Source organism: Rutidosis leptorrhynchoides, chromosome 7 (genome assembly GCF_046630445.1).
Source record: "Rutidosis leptorrhynchoides isolate AG116_Rl617_1_P2 chromosome 7, CSIRO_AGI_Rlap_v1, whole genome shotgun sequence".
Lineage (NCBI taxonomy): Eukaryota > Viridiplantae > Streptophyta > Magnoliopsida > Asterales > Asteraceae > Rutidosis > Rutidosis leptorrhynchoides.
In genome coordinates, this window is record NC_092339.1 from 20,017,543 (window position 1) to 20,035,947 (window position 18,405).

General features: G+C 32.5%; 1 protein-coding gene across 1 annotated transcript; it reads left to right on the forward strand.

Annotated features, from left to right (window-relative positions):
- Window positions 1–494: 494 nt before the first annotated feature.
- Window positions 495–1,547, forward strand: LOC139859003 (uncharacterized). The gene has a single exon (XM_071847826.1). The coding sequence runs from the start codon at window positions 495–497 to the stop codon at window positions 1,545–1,547; it is 1,053 nt and encodes a 350-aa protein (XP_071703927.1).
- Window positions 1,548–18,405: the final 16,858 nt, after the last annotated feature.

The following is an 18,405-nucleotide window of genomic DNA, read 5'->3' on the forward strand; positions in this document are numbered from 1 at the left end:
CAACGATGATAATCACAGCAAATATCCTATCCACGACTTTTCGATGAGTAAAACAAAGGAGAAATCTAAGAATAAACAACACGATGTGACATGAGCCATAAAGAAACCAATGTACTCATCCAATACCATCAACTTCAAAAAAGTTGCTCGCCCCACTCCGGTTACTAAACCACCCACGATACACCAAACCAAACCACCATCTGAGAAACCTAAGAATAGCACGCGATCAAAATTCTTATACATAAAGCATTGCGCGAGAAGCGGACAAAAACTAAAGTTTTCCCAACTCAACCGCAAAACAAACTCCACTTCCAAACTGTCCGGGAACGCCTCAAAAGTAGTAACAAAGCCTAAAGAAGACAACACGAACCACAATTCCAACAAGATAACGAGTAGCACCAAAGACACAACCGAATTCGGGCTTGGCATCGGCATCCGATGAGAACCCGAATTTTGATCTTCCACCATCTCCATTCGTTGGTTAGTTTTTTATAATGTGTTCCATTTCATTTAATATTCGCGGGTTGGGTCAAACGGATAAAATCAATTGGCTCAAACAAATTTGTCAAAAAGAAAATCCGGTCATCCTCGGGCTACAAGAAACAAAATGTGGTCAATCCGATGACTCTTTAATCGAATCCTTTTGGTATAACACAAATTTTAAATTCATACAAAAAGACTCACTCGGGGCTTCGGGGGGTTTATTATTAATTTGGGATTCGTCTTCTTTCATATTTGACTCCGCCATTGAAGGGGAATTTTTTATCGCAATTAAAGGGAAATGGGCAGGGTCAGACACCGATATGATTATGATAAACGTATATGGCCCACATCCACACGTAAAAAAATTAAGATTTTGGTCCGAACTTTCAAAATTAATTGATTCCATTGATATTCCCCACATTATCTTCGGTGACTTTAATGAAGTTAGATCTAACTCTGAACGCTTAAATTGCTACTTCAAACAAACTTGGGCCGATAAATTTAACAACTTCATAAATAGCGCTAACTTAATCGATCTTCCACTAGGCGGAAAGAAATTCACACGCATGTGCCTCAACACACAAAAATTCAGCAAACTTGACAGATTCCTTATCTCCGGAACTATCCTTAACATTTGGCCAGATATCTCCTCAAAAACCCTCGAACGTGACCTTTCCGATCATTGCCCGATCTTATTAAAAAACTCCTTCACTGACTTTGGACCGAAACCTACCCGTGTTTTCAACTCATGGCTTAAACTAAAAAATGCTAATGACATCATCAAAAACACATGGCAAATCTCAGTTAACGGAAATCGACCTGACTGTATTTTTCGTAATAAACTAAAAAATGTAAAACTTGAACTTAAAAAGTGTAGTCTCCAACTTAGCAACCTTGACTCCGAAATCATTTCGCACCTTGATGCCTCAAATGAATGGGAAAAAATTGCAGAAACCAGACAACTAACTGAATTCGAACATAAAAACTGGATAAACGAAAAGGTCCAACACATCGAAAAGAAAAAAAAAGAAAAACAACATGTTAAAACAAAGAGCCCGAATTAAATGGAATCTAGAAGGTGGCGAAAACACTAAATATTTCCATAACTTCATTAAAAGACGAGCCAACAAAAACAACATCCACGGCATCTCATTAAATGGAGCATGGTCCGAAGATCCCCACATAATCAAAAATGAGGCATTAAAATACTTTGAGACACTATTCATATCCAAAAAACGCAAAGGAAATTGCCCTTTTGAAAACGACCCAAATCGCAATTACATAAACGATACAGGCAATCTCATACTTGAAGCCCGATTCTCCGAAAGTGAAGTGTGGGATGCACTTAGTGGCTGTGACAGCTCAAAAGCTCCCGGCCCGGATGGCTTCAATATGAAATTCTTTAAAAAATATTGGTGGTTGATAAAAGAGGACCTCATCAAAGCACTTGATTGGTTTTGGTGCAATTCCGAAATCTCTAAGGGTTGTAACGCCTCTTTCTTCACACTAATCCCAAAAAAATCCAACCCAATCGGTCTCAATGAATATCGTCCTATCTGCTTAATCGGAAGCTATTACAAAATCCTCACAAAAATCCTTTCCAACAGACTCTCAAAAGTAATTCACAAAATTATTGGCACATAACAGACCGCCTTCCTCAAAGGAAGACACATCCTTGACAGTGTCCTAATAGCAAACGAAATAATAGACGAATTAAAAAGAAAAAAACAAAAGGGTCTCATATTTAAAGTGGATTTCGAAAAGGCATTCGACTGCATCGAGTGGGACTTCCTTTTTGATACCATGAAAAGTATGGGATTCGGCACTAAATGGATCAGCTTCATCCACGCATGCCTCTCCTCTTCTACAATCTCCATCCTCATCAATGGTTCCCCGACCATGGAATTCTCCCCTGGTAGAGGTATCCGCCAAGGTGATCCTATTTCACCGTTCCTGTTCATTATCGCGGCGGAAGGTCTCAATATTCTCGCCAAACGTGCCATAGCAAATGACCTATTCCGCGGTATTTGTGTTGGCCATGACAAAATAGTGGTATCCCATCTCCAATATGCGGATGATACAATCTTCTTTGGCGAATGGAGCAAACGGAATGCGAAAAATATTTCCAAATTATTAAAATGCTTCGAAAACATATCCGGCTTAAAAGTAAACCTTAAAAAAAGTAACCTCTATGGGATTGGCGTAAAAAAAAACGACGTCGAGGAGATGGCTAAGTATATCGACTGCTCGGCAGGATCCACCCCATTCACATACCTTGGACTCTCGATTGGGACTCCCTCTAATAAAGCATCCTCATGGCAGCCGATCATTGATAAATTCGACAAACGTCTTTCTGACTGGAAAGCAAAGTCCATATCATATGGTGGCCGCCTCACCCTAATCAAATCCGTCCTATCAAGTACCCCACTCTACTACTTCTCCTTATTCCACGCTCCAGTAAAAATAATTAACATACTTGAATCAAAAAGAAGAAAATTTTTCTGGGGTGGCTCGGAATCTGAAAGCAAAATAAACTGGATTAAATGAGAACACATCCTCTTACCTTACGATAAAGGTGGGTTGAACATCGGATCTCTTTTCTGCAAAAACATATCCCTACTATGTAAATGGTGGTGGGGATTTTATAACGAAAAAAATGCATTATGGGTTAAAATAATTTCGAGCATATACGGGGAGGGGGAGGGGTTGTTACTAACGTTTTTTCTAGAAATGTTGCAGGTTCCACAATTTGGAATGAAATCATCTAGACAGGTAAAATCGCAGACAACCTCGGTGCTAATTTCTCCAACTCAATAACAAAGCGCCTAGGGAATGGAAACAACACCAAATTTTGGCTTGAAAAATGGTGCGGAAACGAAACTTTTAGCAATCAATTCAGAAGGCTTTTCATGCTTGAATCAAATCAAAATGCATTAGTCTCGGAACGCATATCGTCTTCCAACTCGCGTATCTCCGGAACTTGGAATTGGAATCGAGAACCTTACGGACGATCACTTAACGAAATGTCGGAACTAAACAACCTTCTTTCTTCCATTAACCTTTTCGATAACCCCGATACTTGGAAGTGGAACTTAGATAATTCCGGATTATTCACTACAAAATCCCTCTCATCAATTCTCGACAATCTCAAACTCGAAACACCTACCCCAACCTTCAAAACACCAAGAAACAAACTCATACCGCAAAAAATCAACATATTCATTTGGAGGGTCATACTAGGTAGAATCCCGACTAGAGTTGAACTCGACAAGCGAAACATCGATCTCGATACCATACTTTGTCCACTTTGCAACTCACATGTTGAATCCATGGAACATATTTTATTCCAATGCACTGTAACTGAAGCAACTTAGAACTCAATCCTAGCTTGGTGGAACCTCCCCACAAACACGTTCTCCAACCTCCATGACACAACATTAACGGATCAAACATTCACCACATCGACCCTTGGTAAATACATCTGGCAAGCGACAAAATGGACCACAATCTACATGATATGGAAGAACCGTAACGCCAAGGTCTTTAGCAAAAAAGATTGGTGCCCCGCCACTATACTCTCCGAGATCCAAGCACAAACTTTTTCATGGTTTTCCAAAAGATCAAAGAAATCATCATTAGAATGGCACCAATGGCTCATCAACCCATCGTTTTACACATCCTTGAACATTCAAAGAATGGGTATCGGCTAATTCGGCCTCAAAGCCCGCATAGACGCACGAAGACATGTCTTAGATCCCCATTATTCACTTGGTTAAATGTGTAGTAGTAGTCAACTTTGTCATCGCAAGTGCGGTACTGTCTGTCTACTCCTACCCAGCTTGATCTCGTTCAAGTGCCGCGGTGTTTAATGTCTCTACATTCATGTTTTTTCGTGTGTTCCTGTTTTTTATCGTACTTTTTACATAATACATTGCATCTCCATATTGTATAGATCATAGGGCTTTGTAATTATCCATTATATGAATGAAAGTTTTACTTGCTTTTCAAAAAAAAAATCTACAATTGTGTATTACAAGTTTTGTATAGAAATACAATGCCCAAAGTGTATATCCGTTATAAATTTTCAAGTCTCCACTACTAAATTACCCTTGAATTTTAGAGGTTATTAAAATTTAGATCGAGATTTGACTTTTGCTTGATAAAAGTCAGACTTATAAGCCCAAACACTAACCAAATTCGCTTGATTCAATAAAAACTCAACTCATTTGTGGAGCCCTAAATATTTGTTATAGTTTCTGTTCGATTATTTAATAGATGTTAAATATGTTGCTTATCTATTCACTCAAAATTCTTTCATTCACATGGAAAAACAAAAGTTAATATATAAGTTTTTAAATGTTAAAAAAAAAAAAAAAAAACCAAAATGCATTGGGATTTCAAGGCACATGGATATCTAGATGGATTTAGAAAGGGTGATGATATGTACACAACCTTTTTTTGTTATGTACACAACTAATATGTTTTACAGTACTGTATAATACTGTAAAGCATATTGGTTGTGTAAAAAAGTTGTGTACATGTCACTTTCCATTTTAAAAAGGATGCATGATCTGCATTTGATTTGGTTAAAGGATATTATAGGAAGTTGATGTAAAATTATTGATTTATTGGTGAATGAAGAGAGTAGATGATTGATTGTTTCAATCATTTCTTGGTCAATGAAGAGAGTAGAGTAGATTTTTTTTATTTTTTTGCGAAAAAAGATGATATCATTGAAGGAAGAAGTCTTTATTAAAACAATGAATGAATATAATTATTTGCTAAAGGTAATTTTTTAATCTAGGGTAGAGTAGAGTAGATGATTGATAAAGGTAATTTTTTAATCTAGGGCTATAAATGTGATTCTGAAAACATTTATTTGCTAACATTTAATTATAATATAATTATCTATACATAACTAAAAATTGACTCCCAATGTCAATAAATGAGCCACATTAAACCTTAAAATGTAATGGTTTAAAAGTAAAAAAAAAAATTGTTATTATTTATTTAATATTAATTAAATGGTAAATAATAAATAAATAAATAGTAGTAAAATAAAAAATAAATATATCAAAAATAAAAAATGAACAATAAATATACGAACCTTTCATCTTCTTACTAAAGTAAGTTATTTTTTCCTAGCCTATAAATATGTATGTTATCTCCATTTTTCAATGACAATCATACAATGGGAAAATCACATCATCTTATTACTAAAAGATGGATATTCAAGTCATGTACCATGATGTAAATATATGTAATGTACATTGGAATATGTATATGTATATAAATGTATATATATACGTATATAAATGTATATATATAATATTAATTTAATTATGATGTATATATTTTCATAATATATATATATATATATATATATATATATATATATATATATATTCGGATATATATATGTATATAGATATAGATATTGTAATTTTTTTGTTTGTAGCCTATAAATATGTATGTCATCTTCATTTTTCAATAGCAATCATACAATAGGAAAATCACACCATATTAGTAAAAGATGGATATTCAAGTTATGTATCATGAGGTAAATATATGAAATCTATATATTATTTATGATTTAAATTATGATGTATATATTTTCAGAATATATATATATGTATGTCATCTCCAATTTTCAATAGCAATCATACAATAGGGAGATCACACCATATTACTAAAATATGGATATTCAAGTTATGTATCATGAGGTAATTATATGTAATCTATATGTTATTTATGATTTAAAATATAATTTGATTATATATATATATATATATATATATATATATATGTGTAATTATTAATTATAACTTTTGAGTTTCTCATTAAATTGTTATCATTCATCACTTACATCATTTTATGTGTTTATATGAATAAAACGTCAACTTATGTTTAAATATAGGGATCCTCAACAGTCTCTCATTGATTATTTTAATAATATATGTAATCTATATATTATTTACAAATTAAAATATTATTTAATATATATAATATATATATATATATATATATATATATATATATATATATATATATATATATATATATATATATATATATATATATATATAACTAAAAAGTGACTCCCAATGTCAATATATGAGCCTCATTTAGCTTTTTAATTTAATTAGTCTTCCCATTTAATATAAGGTAAAATAGTTTAATAAAAATATCTTTCTATATAAATATTGACTACTACATAGTATTTATGACTTACTTCATCTATTTAATAATAGTAAAAGAACTAAAAAAAGTAATACACAATATGTACTTAATAATGATAAAAGGGTAAAAAAAAATAAATATAAAAATAAATAATAACTAGCCAATGTGAATTACTCTATATTAATAAAGTAAGTTATGTCTTAAATAATATCAATAGTTACAATTGTTTCATTTTCTCTAATTAAATACTTCATCTCTCTACTCCTTTCATTTTTCTTGAGTGGTTATATTTTTCTTTATGAATACTCACTTCTCATATTCATATTACTCACATTTTGCAAAGGAAATTCATCATCATCATTTTTGTAAGTTGTTGTGCTTCTTTTATACCGATTTTATCAATCACATAACTTCGAATGTATCTTGCAATATCACTTCATTAAGATATTATTGTTGTTCAAATAATATTTTTCTTCAATTTTTGTAATTATTTATCTTCTATGATAATAATTATGTAGAGTTCATTTATAAATGTATAAATTTTTGTACAATATATTTTATAGTTATGTAGATGTTATTATTGTTCGTAATAAATTTCTTCAATTTTGGTAATTCTTCAATTTTTGTAATTGTTTATCTTCTATGTGTAATTCATCATCATCATTTTGTAGGTTGCTTTGCTCTTTTATTTTAATTTTATCAATCACATAAACATCAGATGTATATTACAATATCAGTTTATTAAGACGTTTTTGTTGTTCATATTATGTTTTTCTTCAATTTTTGTAATTGTTTATCTTTTACGATTATTATCCAAAATTCGTTTATATATGTATAATTTTTTGTACAATTTATTTTATAGTTAAATAAATAATATCCTTTCTTACATTTTATTGTAATATTATCAACATACAATATTATTATTGTTGATATTATATTATATTATAGTTATTTATTATTAGGAAAACTATTTTAATTTGGTGTAATTGTGGTTAGTTATCAATACTAAATGTTAAATGATAATGTAGTCAAGTGGTAAAAAAAGATAAAAAGATCATAATTACACACCATTCATTATGGATAGATAATAAGTAATAAATAATAATAATAATAATAAATAATATAATAATAATAATAGAGATGTACGAAGAAAAATTTATTTACTTAACATAATGGTTACGATAGTAATTATAAGTTATATAATAATAAGAAATAATTTAAAAGTTGAGTTCTAAAATAATAAAGTCTTGAAGAATCATAATTTTTTAATAATAGTAATGTTTAATATTTAATATTATTATCATCAATTTAGAGGTTAATTTTGATGATATAATCATACAATAAAAAATTAGTTGTCGAAATAGTTAATATTTAAGTTAATGAGAATTTTTTTATAATGACTCGGTTCATTCCTCATTTTTATCACGTTTCTTCCAAAAGTAAATTAGTTCTTTATGCAATTATCATCCGTTTGGGAGTAAGCTAAACTCATTAACATAATATAGTACCTGTACCGATGACCAATTAGCACATCAAACAATCTCACTTACAAGTGTGCTACAACAACCATTACCATCTTCGTGCAACGCACGGGTAATACGCCTAGTAATTATAATAATTATAATTACTAGCATTCTCAAGTACATCTAAAATTGCACTTTCCACCCTTATCTACCATTTCTATGTACATATTTAACCCCTACAAAATTCAGCCTCAAACATTCTTTGTCTATTAACTCTAGCAATAAAATCATCAACCAACTTGTTCAACTTTTCAGTAGCCATAATCACACCCTCGTCCCCTTCTAAGACATCATGTTTATCTACCTTAATTATTTTCGCCTCGTGTTTTAAACAACTCAAATCTTCATCGTCGCGACCAGACGATTCAGCCATTTGATCAACATCTGAGTCACAAGTTTCATCATCATTATACAATTCGTAAAACTCCTCATGATCGTTCTCTTCACATGTTACTAACTCAAGGACCATCTCATGTTTTGGCGTGGCCTTAATAATATTTGTACCCTTTTGTGATGGTGAGAAAACTTGAACTCGATCTATGCATTTCAAATCATACTTTTTAGGACAAACATCATTATAAGCCTTAGACTTAGAGACAAAAAACTTTGATTCTCCTAATAGAAAGATAACAATGAGGTTTCCCACAATAAACAAAGCCTTGCTCGTCAAGAAAAATGAGGTTACTTTCGGAAGTGCAAAAACGAAAAAGACATTGAATGTGGCACAAAATGGAGGATACCATAAAGGACTAGAACAAAATGAGGTACATGCTAATGCAGTCAAGGAATACAAGATAAAATCATTTAACAATTGTTGCCCCTTATGCTTCTTGATTGATCGAGTCTTGTAAGCATGTATCTTTACAGGATCCATTCTTTAGCGATTTTTTAAAAACCGAAAAACAAATCTTTCGGTTGAAAGATTTGAGAAGGGTGGTTTTGTATCTATTGTTTGATGTTGATTTTGTTTTGATTCATATGGTTGAACTTAGAGCAATTGTGGTGTTGTAATATATAGGGATGGAAAGGAGGGCTATTTAAGTGGGATTTTGATCACATGTGGCTTTTTGTAATTTGTTAAGGCAAATGTGCTACTTTTTGTAAAGTTGAGGAAGTGATTTATAATTTAGAGGTGAATTATTGAAGTTGAAGTGCTTTTGCTTTTACTCAAAGTCGTTTTTGAGTTGCACAGGATTTCCTACATCTCTTATTGGAGCTAGTCCATTACTCCCCTTTTTGAACAAAAAAAGTCTAAATTACAAGTTTTATTTTTTTATTTTCTTTTATCAAACTTAAGTGGATCATTTCATTTTAATATATCTCAAGTATTTTTCTTTTGTCGTTTGATCTTATAAACTGCTTAATAACATAATTGATATATGTATAAACGATTGGTAACGTAAAATGAGAATGAAATGTCATAGATGACGTAGAAGATCAAATGCTCATTGACTTAAGTATTGTGGTGACGTTTCAAACATAAGGTTGAAGGTTCATGTTTAGCGTTGAAAAAATGTGTATATATGACGTAGAATAATCCTATCAGCCCGCCAAAAATTCTCTCGAATATCCAAGCTAAATGCTTTGAGTGGATCAACTATCGAGGCAAAAAAGTGAGCCTGAATTGGTTAACTTGGCTTACGGACCCGATTCATTCCATCCGTATTGCACTCTCAAAAGAAGGAATTGGTTAACTATTGTGTAGGTTTTTCACTTGGGTCTCCTAATCCTATGGGCTAAGTGGACAGGTTCCGTTTCGCTTTGTAGCTGCAAAGACGACACTGTTGTTTCGGCTCCTTTCCGGCTTGTGTTATCAAGTTGTCCCTATCCCATAACGATTTAGAGTACTTTGAGTGTTTTCCTACCCTTATTTCTTGCTCGAGTTTTGTTTGTCACTTACACATAATGTATATCTTTATAGTGTAGTTTAGTTTTTGAGTTATAGTGTAAGCCTAAGGGCTCATGATGTATGTATTCTTCCGGGTTATGTTTTAATAAAAGTTTGGCTTTTCAAAAGAAAAAAAAAATGTAATAAGTGGTGGACTAGTTGAGTATTAAACATTTTTAAAAGATGATGCGTTAGATATTGAATGTACCATGTCGATGTTTACGTTATTATTATTTTTTATGGAACTGCAATTTATATATATATATATATATATATATATATATATATATATATATATATATATATATATATATATATATATATATATATATATATATATATATATACTAGATTTTTGAGCCCGTGCGTGCACGGATGTGTAAACAACTGTGCAAAAATGTAATTTTAGTTTATATTGGTATGTAAATAGCGATAGTAAAAAATAGAAAAGGTATAAGAATTATTTAATATCTCGTTGTGTTGACAAATTTTATAAATTCTTTTGAATTTAAGAGCTCGTGGTGTTGGACAATTTTAAAAATTCTTTTTGAGTTTAAGAACTCGTTGTGTTAACGAATTTTAAAAGTGATTTTAGGTGGTGTTTTAATGTCTACAATATTTTTGTTCACCATTAATATTTTATTAATATATAAATTATATAATACGTAATATTTAGAGTACAATGAAAATTTGTCATAGAACGTAACATTAGCAAAGTATAAGTTATATTATTTTAAAATTATCGTATACAATTATTTTTTAAATAAAGTTGTAATCCACGAGTTTAATTTTAAAATTTTTTTTAGTTATTTTAGCAAAATAATGTAATTTTAAATTCAAATCACTTATGAATTTGCTGGTTGTACGAATGTGCACCCCATCATTTCACACATATACACAACATCCCCGTGAATTATACCCCGTATCACATAGAAAATATCTTTTTTTTTTTTTTTTTTTTTTTTTAAGGTAGCATAAATATCTTCCTATTTTGTTTTCACATCATAAATTTCTTCAATCGACCAAGTATTAAGCATTCTACTCATATAATATACGGGCTGAAATTGATATAGGAAATCCTCGTATTGTGTTTTTGTACGGAGTATTTTTTATTTATTAATAATTACAGTAATAATTAAGATCATCATATATTTATCTTTATCTTTTAAAAGGTAAAAATCATCCAATATTTATTATTAATTAAGATCATTATATATTTTATCTTTAATAGAATGATACGTAGAATTATGCAATTTAGATTAATTGAAGGGAAGACACATAAGCATAATGAAACGTACTTTGTAATAAAAAACTATTCGTTCATGTTGTCTATTATATATATTGTTAATGTATAAATATATATATCTCCTGATATATATTTAATAAAATTCAAAAAAATATCTTCAATAGTTATAAAAAAAAAGACACCAACACAATTAAATACATAAAGTGGTACCCCACTTAGAATAATGTTGGCTCACTTTTGCTTTTGTTATACATGTTTGTGCACACCGGTGGATTTTTCAAGGCCACCCACTGTTTCAGCCCATTTGTGGAGGTTTGTTGCATTCTCTAATTCTCATAGCATTGAAAGCAACAAAAATTAATAATTAATATTAATAAATACGAGGAAAGCAAATCCGCGCTTCGTTGCGGAGTGGTTTTGATCGATTAATAGTCGGTGGTTTATAAAAAACAAATTACCAAAATACCCCCGAAGTTGGGGGCATTTACAAGATTGCCATGGTGAACGGTACCAACTATGGGATTTAGTATATATTGTTTGTAACTGGTCCGGATCAGCCCGCGCGATGCGTCGGGGGCTTTCGGCCTGCATATTCGTATTTAACGTAGCGTTTTGTATGTACAGAGGGGGAAACATCCCATGTGTTAAGACTCGTTTAGATGTCGGTGTGGTTAACGTTTTTAAAAAGTGTCTGTTTCGAACGTAGTTAGTCTCATTTTGTTTGTAAAATTATTTTGAGTTTAATGGTGTTGTCGGTGGACAATAACGCCCGGCGAACAGAAAGATACGACTGGTTAGAATTCGTGGTGGATGTTGTGGGGTATTTGTGAATTTAATATTAAAGTTATGCTTTATACCCCTGAAATTTATGGTTTGAGTCCCTGTAGAATTTAATGGTTGAAGATAGTTGAGGGGTGACAAGTGAAATTTTATAGTGTGAATGGAAGAGATTGAACGATATTTTTTTTATGGGGAACGACATATAGTTGAGGGGTGGCAAGTGAAATTTTGTAGTGTGAATGGAAGAGATCGAACGATATTTTTTTTATGGGGGACGGCATATAAGTCAATACCTTTTAGCAAGGTTGCAAAAAACGTGAGACGGGGTCGAGACGGTCGGGTCCGAAAAAGGTCGAGACGTTCGAGACGGGGTCGAGACGGGGGTCGAGACGGACGTTGACCAAAGTTGACTTTTAAATATATAAGTATAAAAATGCATATATGTATACATATTTTAAAGCTAAAAACTTTAATTAATTAATTTGTGCCCATAATTGCTATCATCGTTAATTTAATACAAAAAATTCAAACTAAAATACGATATATTTTGCCGATTTTGCCGATTTTTTTTTTTCTCTAATTTTTGACCGACTTTGACCCGATTTTTTCAACTTTGACCCGAATTTTGACCGTTGACTGTCATATTAGACGGTTTTCTTCAAGACGGGACAGACTAGTCACCAAAACGTCGAGACGGGCGTCGAGACGGCCCGAGACGGGGTGTTTTGCAACAGTGCCTTTTAGTATGTAAGGTATATATATATATATATATATATATATATATATATATATATATATATATATATATATATATATAAAATATAATATAATATAATATAATATAATATAATACGGAGTATAATATAATATAATATAAATATATAATATAATATAATTAATAATAATACAAATAAATTTGAATATTTAATTCAATCCAACAAATAAAATTCCTTCACTAATAAGCAGGTTAGTGGCAAACATCTTAAAGCTTTGTTTCGTTTATGCTCTTGCTTTCAGGCTTTGGTAAATATCGTTCTTAACTAGTGAAATGATCCGTAAAATCACGGATTTATTTAAATGAAACGGTTTAATTATATGTTTTAAGTATTAACTATTAAACAGTGACAGAGGATACTAATGGCAGGGGGTGTCATGGTCCTCTCAAAAAGCTTTGTCTTCACTAGCAATTTCTATAATTTTTTTTGGGTAATGGGTATCACCCGGTGAAATATATTAACGAATAAAAGAATAAACGTTACAAAGCAACGACTATAGGATAAGCCCTAAAGCCTCACAAACAAGCCTCACAAACAACCAACTCAAGCCATAAAACATGAGAAACACGAGACAAAAGCTCAAAACAAAACAAAAACACAAAACACTTAAGGGATCTTCCAATCTTCTTTCATCCGGAGAACCTTAGTAGAATTTTTCCACTTGAAAGACATAAGCTTTAGCCGAACCGTACCATATATAAGCTTGTAGATCTGATCGTTTGATCTCGAAGTTTTCTTGAACAGACGATTATTCCGTTCCTGCCAAATAATTTCTATAATTTTAGGGACTAATTTTATAAAGTTAAATTTTTGACCCTACCAAATTGAAGTTTGAATGTCCAGGATAAGGTTTTCATTGAATTTATTATTATTACATCAATTCTTAAAGTTTTATATTATTTGTATATAGTACTATATACGGTATATATTATATATATTTTTTTCTAAAATAGTACTTGCATATTATATTCAAAATTTAGCAGTTTGTGAATATTTAATGACCTTGAATAATTAGTTAAACAACTCGAAAATAACCCTTTATTGATATTGAGACTACATGTTTTGATTGGTTTTTTGACCTTCTCATTGTAAGTGTTCAAGCTCCATCATTGTTATTAAGTGAATGTAAATGCTAAAGTCATTTAGTTTAATAACCCGTGGAACTACGAATTTCGACTAAGAAACTTGTCGTTTTACAAACATATTGATGTACCTAAGTTGGTCAGAATAGATGAACTATATTTATTCTCCCACCATCATCTTTGAATTTTCATCACAATTACTATTTTTATTGTCATAAAAGCCTATAGTACAACCTTTTATTTTGACATGTAATTCGCATACATATGTAACGTAACTAATTCCGTAAAGAGAACCCATATTTGAATTTTGAATAATAATAATATAAAAATTATAATTATAATTATAATTATAATTATAATAATAAATACTAATAATAGAATTGGCTTAAAATTGAGTATTTATATTTTTAATAATAATTATTAGTAATAACAAATGCCTCTTAAAATTAAAAACAAAAAAACAAATCAAAATACTATTATCATACGAAGGTTGTACAATATGCTTCAAAGTTTGTACATGTGTTCATGGGGTGTTTTGTATGAGATTGTACAATTTGTTTTAAAGTTTATACATATGGTCATGGGAGTGTTTCATCATACGATTGTACATAATGCTTCAAATATTGTACATATGACAATAATGTGTTTTACCATAAGGTTGTACATAATGCTTCAAATATTGTACATATAGTTATGAGGGTGTTTCATCATAAGGTTCTACATAATTCTTTGATATGGCCAAAACGGACGGTTTTATTTGTGCGGTGTCGTTAGGTCGCAACATGTCAGAATCAACCACCAAGAAGGGGGAACTGTTTTAAATTTATATTTAGCGGGGCCTAAATCGTACTACTCCTTATTATGAGTAAGGGAAGTATGACATAGGGTCGTATTTTTAAGATATCAGTAGAATCGAACCTATATTTAAAGCTTAAGATAGTTATAAAGGAGTAGCGGTTACCTAATTTTGGGTTTTTCTAGTTTTTAAGATAGATAAAGTAAATGCAATAAAATTCGTAATTCAGATAAGGTTAAAACAAGTGCATACTATGATTTCATCAGTTATTCTACCGAGACTATGGAATGCTGGCTCATGAATAGGTAGAGGCCTTGTATTCATTACACTGGTACTAAACGCCCCTGTCGTAAGACATGTCACTGGGTAATGCGATAGGCTTGAAGATTCTGAATAGACAGCAACGTCCCTTACCCCCGACGCCCGTGCAGTCTGACTACAGGCATACACGTTCAAACGGCTCATCCAATTGAGCTACTCGGTTGGGTGACTGATATGGCCGAAACGGACGGTTTATTCGTGCGGTGTCGTTAGGCCGCAGGACGTCTGATTCAGTTGATCAAGGTAGCACACAGTAGGTTTGTTTATTTATATTGTGCGGGGCCTAAATTTACTTTTACTTTATAAGGTGTAGAAGGTGTAAGTTAACCTAGTGTCGTGTTTTTTTATGGATTAACGAATTGAAGATCAAGTGGATAATTGTCTTTTAGTTAAATTACCTAGATAAAAGATAGTAGTTGGTTTTAGCTAAAATTTCTAAGTGCAGAAAAGTAAATAAGTGGAAGGATATCCGGAGTATGCAGATCAGGGAAATGTTGACCAAGATATCAGTGTTAGGTTAGGGAAAGGTAATTTTGCTTATGTTAAGGCTATGTTTGGAATGATGTAGATCTGGTTGGATGAGCCAATTACACAGACCTACTTGTCTCTGAACTCTCGGAGTTCTCTTTGAGCAGTGAGAAGTATGTCACTTGGTCGTATAATTGAAGGGTAGCTATACCTCGGAGGTTATCCTCAATAAAGTACTAGGTTTATTAGTAAGTTGAGCTCTAAATCTAACTCTCGTTATCAGTTTAATTAACTGAATAACAACGTGCCGTGTTGATTGAACACTGATCACAAACGGAAGGAATCCGTCGGTTTAAGTTGGCAAAACCTTAAGTGAAAACTAACAACCATTTCATCATACTAATGAGATCATATCAATTCAAACATTATACAACATTACAGTTGATATACTGATAGTAAAACGGATAGAAACCTAATGAATACCTAAACAGTTGATATGACTAAGTCCTAAGGCAACAATCAAACAAGAACATGCAATAGGCTTGGGTCACACAGTGAAGGCACTAACTAGATCTTAACAACTCCTAAGAAGTCTCTTCGGAACGGTCAATAGGCATACCAGGTCATTCATGTCTCAATTCCTAAGTTCAGTGTCCTAAAAGCGCATTAAATGCCTCTCAGGAACTCTGGCCATACCGAGTTCATAGAATCTTCAGATACAGTATAACCAGGGGTCTTAATCTTATGAAGTAGCTAATTTCATATAGGTGGACAAGTCCTGATCACAACCTATGTTGGTCAATCCTTAAGATGCTAGCATACAAATCTATCAGACTTCCTGGTTCAATATTATAACAGTAATCGTACTAAATTAACATAATTACGCTAACTCAAACTTCTATCATGGCAACATACAGATTAATTAAGCTATCATGGTAATATCAGAACGCGTTATTAAACATAAAAAGTAAGAACACATGTTTAATACAAAAGACAAGCATTTAGGATAACAACCTGAAAAGGCCGAAGAAATCTGCCCGAGATCGCAGGGACTCGCCGGGATATCCTTCGAAAAATAAAAGCTAAGCTAACTACTGCTAAAAACTAACTAAAAGCTTGAAAATATAAAATGAATTACAAATTGAGTGTGTGTTGAAATGGATGGAGAAAGCCCTTTAAATAGACTTGATTTTTACCTGCAAACGGCTGGCAGGCCATTTGGCAAGCCGTTTGGCAGGCCGTTTGCAGGGGCCGTTTGGCAAGTCAAGCCGTTTAAGGTGCCCGTTTGCTCTGGCCATTTGGCAGGCCGTTTGTGAGCCAGGCAAGCCATTTGGAAAGCCGTTTATGAGCCAGGCAGGCCGTTTTGCAAGCCCTTTGGTCTGCCTGGTCAGCTGATTTCACTGGATCGTAACCTGATTTCTTGTCTTTCCCCGTTTTCGCTCTAGAATCTTCGTTTTAGCTCCGTTTTACTTGATTCTTTTTGCATCGCCTTCGTATTTACTTAATCTACAAAATCAACCAAAAAAGCGATAATTTTGCCGGCAAAGTTTAAACCTTTATTGTTCTGGGGTTTAATATTGGGGGTAAAAATGTGACTTTTTGGCCGATATCAAATACCCCACACTTGGCTTTGCTTGTCCTCAAGCAAAAAGTGGGAATATAAGGTTCTTTCTAATAGATTCTCCCTTGCCCCACCCGTAGATCTTTTTATTATGACTTCATCAGAAGTCGTCACATCTTTCGAAAGTATTAGAAAAAGTTTAGAGCTTCGATGATTTGGTCGCTAGATTTTAATTGCGTCCATAGTGAAAAAGGCGTACTTTTGAACTCTCAGATGTAGAGTATATATGATCAGGCTCCTCACTAGCGGATCACTCATATCACTCAAGTGTTTAGGGTGTCCTATTCTAATTGTATTGTCGCTCAGAAGCCAGTCGTGTAACAGTTCTCATCATAGGCTTGGTAAAGCATCGATATCTCCACCAGTTAAGTAAGGACGACACTGATCTTCTTCCTAGACATTTTTTTAAGAGGAAGACGGGTTGTAAGGTTTGGTCAGAAAATTTATGGATTGGTGAAAGGTATCCAGATCTTTTGATTTTGAGAGAATTGATAGACTTTGATTCTTCAGAGTATCCATTGATGGATAGAGAGTGGCTTGGAATCCGTAAAAGTTTTCTTCGGAAGAGGCGGATTTTGTTAAGACTTTGTCTAGAATTTTCTTCTTCAGGGCAACTTTTCGGGTTTTCTTTTTGCCTTTATTCATAGAGACTTTGCTCTTTCAAACATTTTTTTTATCGGCATACCCTTTCTTCATAACTTTTGTCTTTCGTTCTTGGTGCACAGAGAGGAAGTGATAATCCACTGAAAAATAGGTCTTTGACCTATCAAAAACAATCAGGGGTTTGGAATCTTTCAACAAGTTCTTTTGAAGCGAATTTGATCGATCTATCTCTTTATTAATCTCTGGATCTTTTGATGAATGGAAAGGGGAATGAATGGTGTATTTTTGGGAGTGAATTTGGGGTGAATATTTCTGATTCATCAACTCTTTATGTGAGTCAGTCGGTTTAAATTGCGTGGAGTGGAAACGGAAACGGATGGCTTTTTATCTTCCATATTCAGAATGATTTCAGAAGGAGTATCGCACCTACACCACGTATGGCGCTTACCAACCATTGGTTTTGAAACGTATGTCAGAACTAAGTTCTAACTTGAACCGTACACCGGCACGCTCATCAATTGAAATGACAAAGTACTGTAGATTTGATGGGTCATACAGATACTTTGTGTAACACTCTGATTTTTTTTTTTTTTTTTTTTAAAACACAGCGGCCAAGACGTTTTTTAGAAAATCGGGCA

Coding starts and splice junctions, on each gene's coding strand:
- LOC139859003 (XM_071847826.1), top strand. CDS start 495: ATGTGTTCCATTTCATTTAATATTCGCGGGTTGGGTCAAACGGATAAA.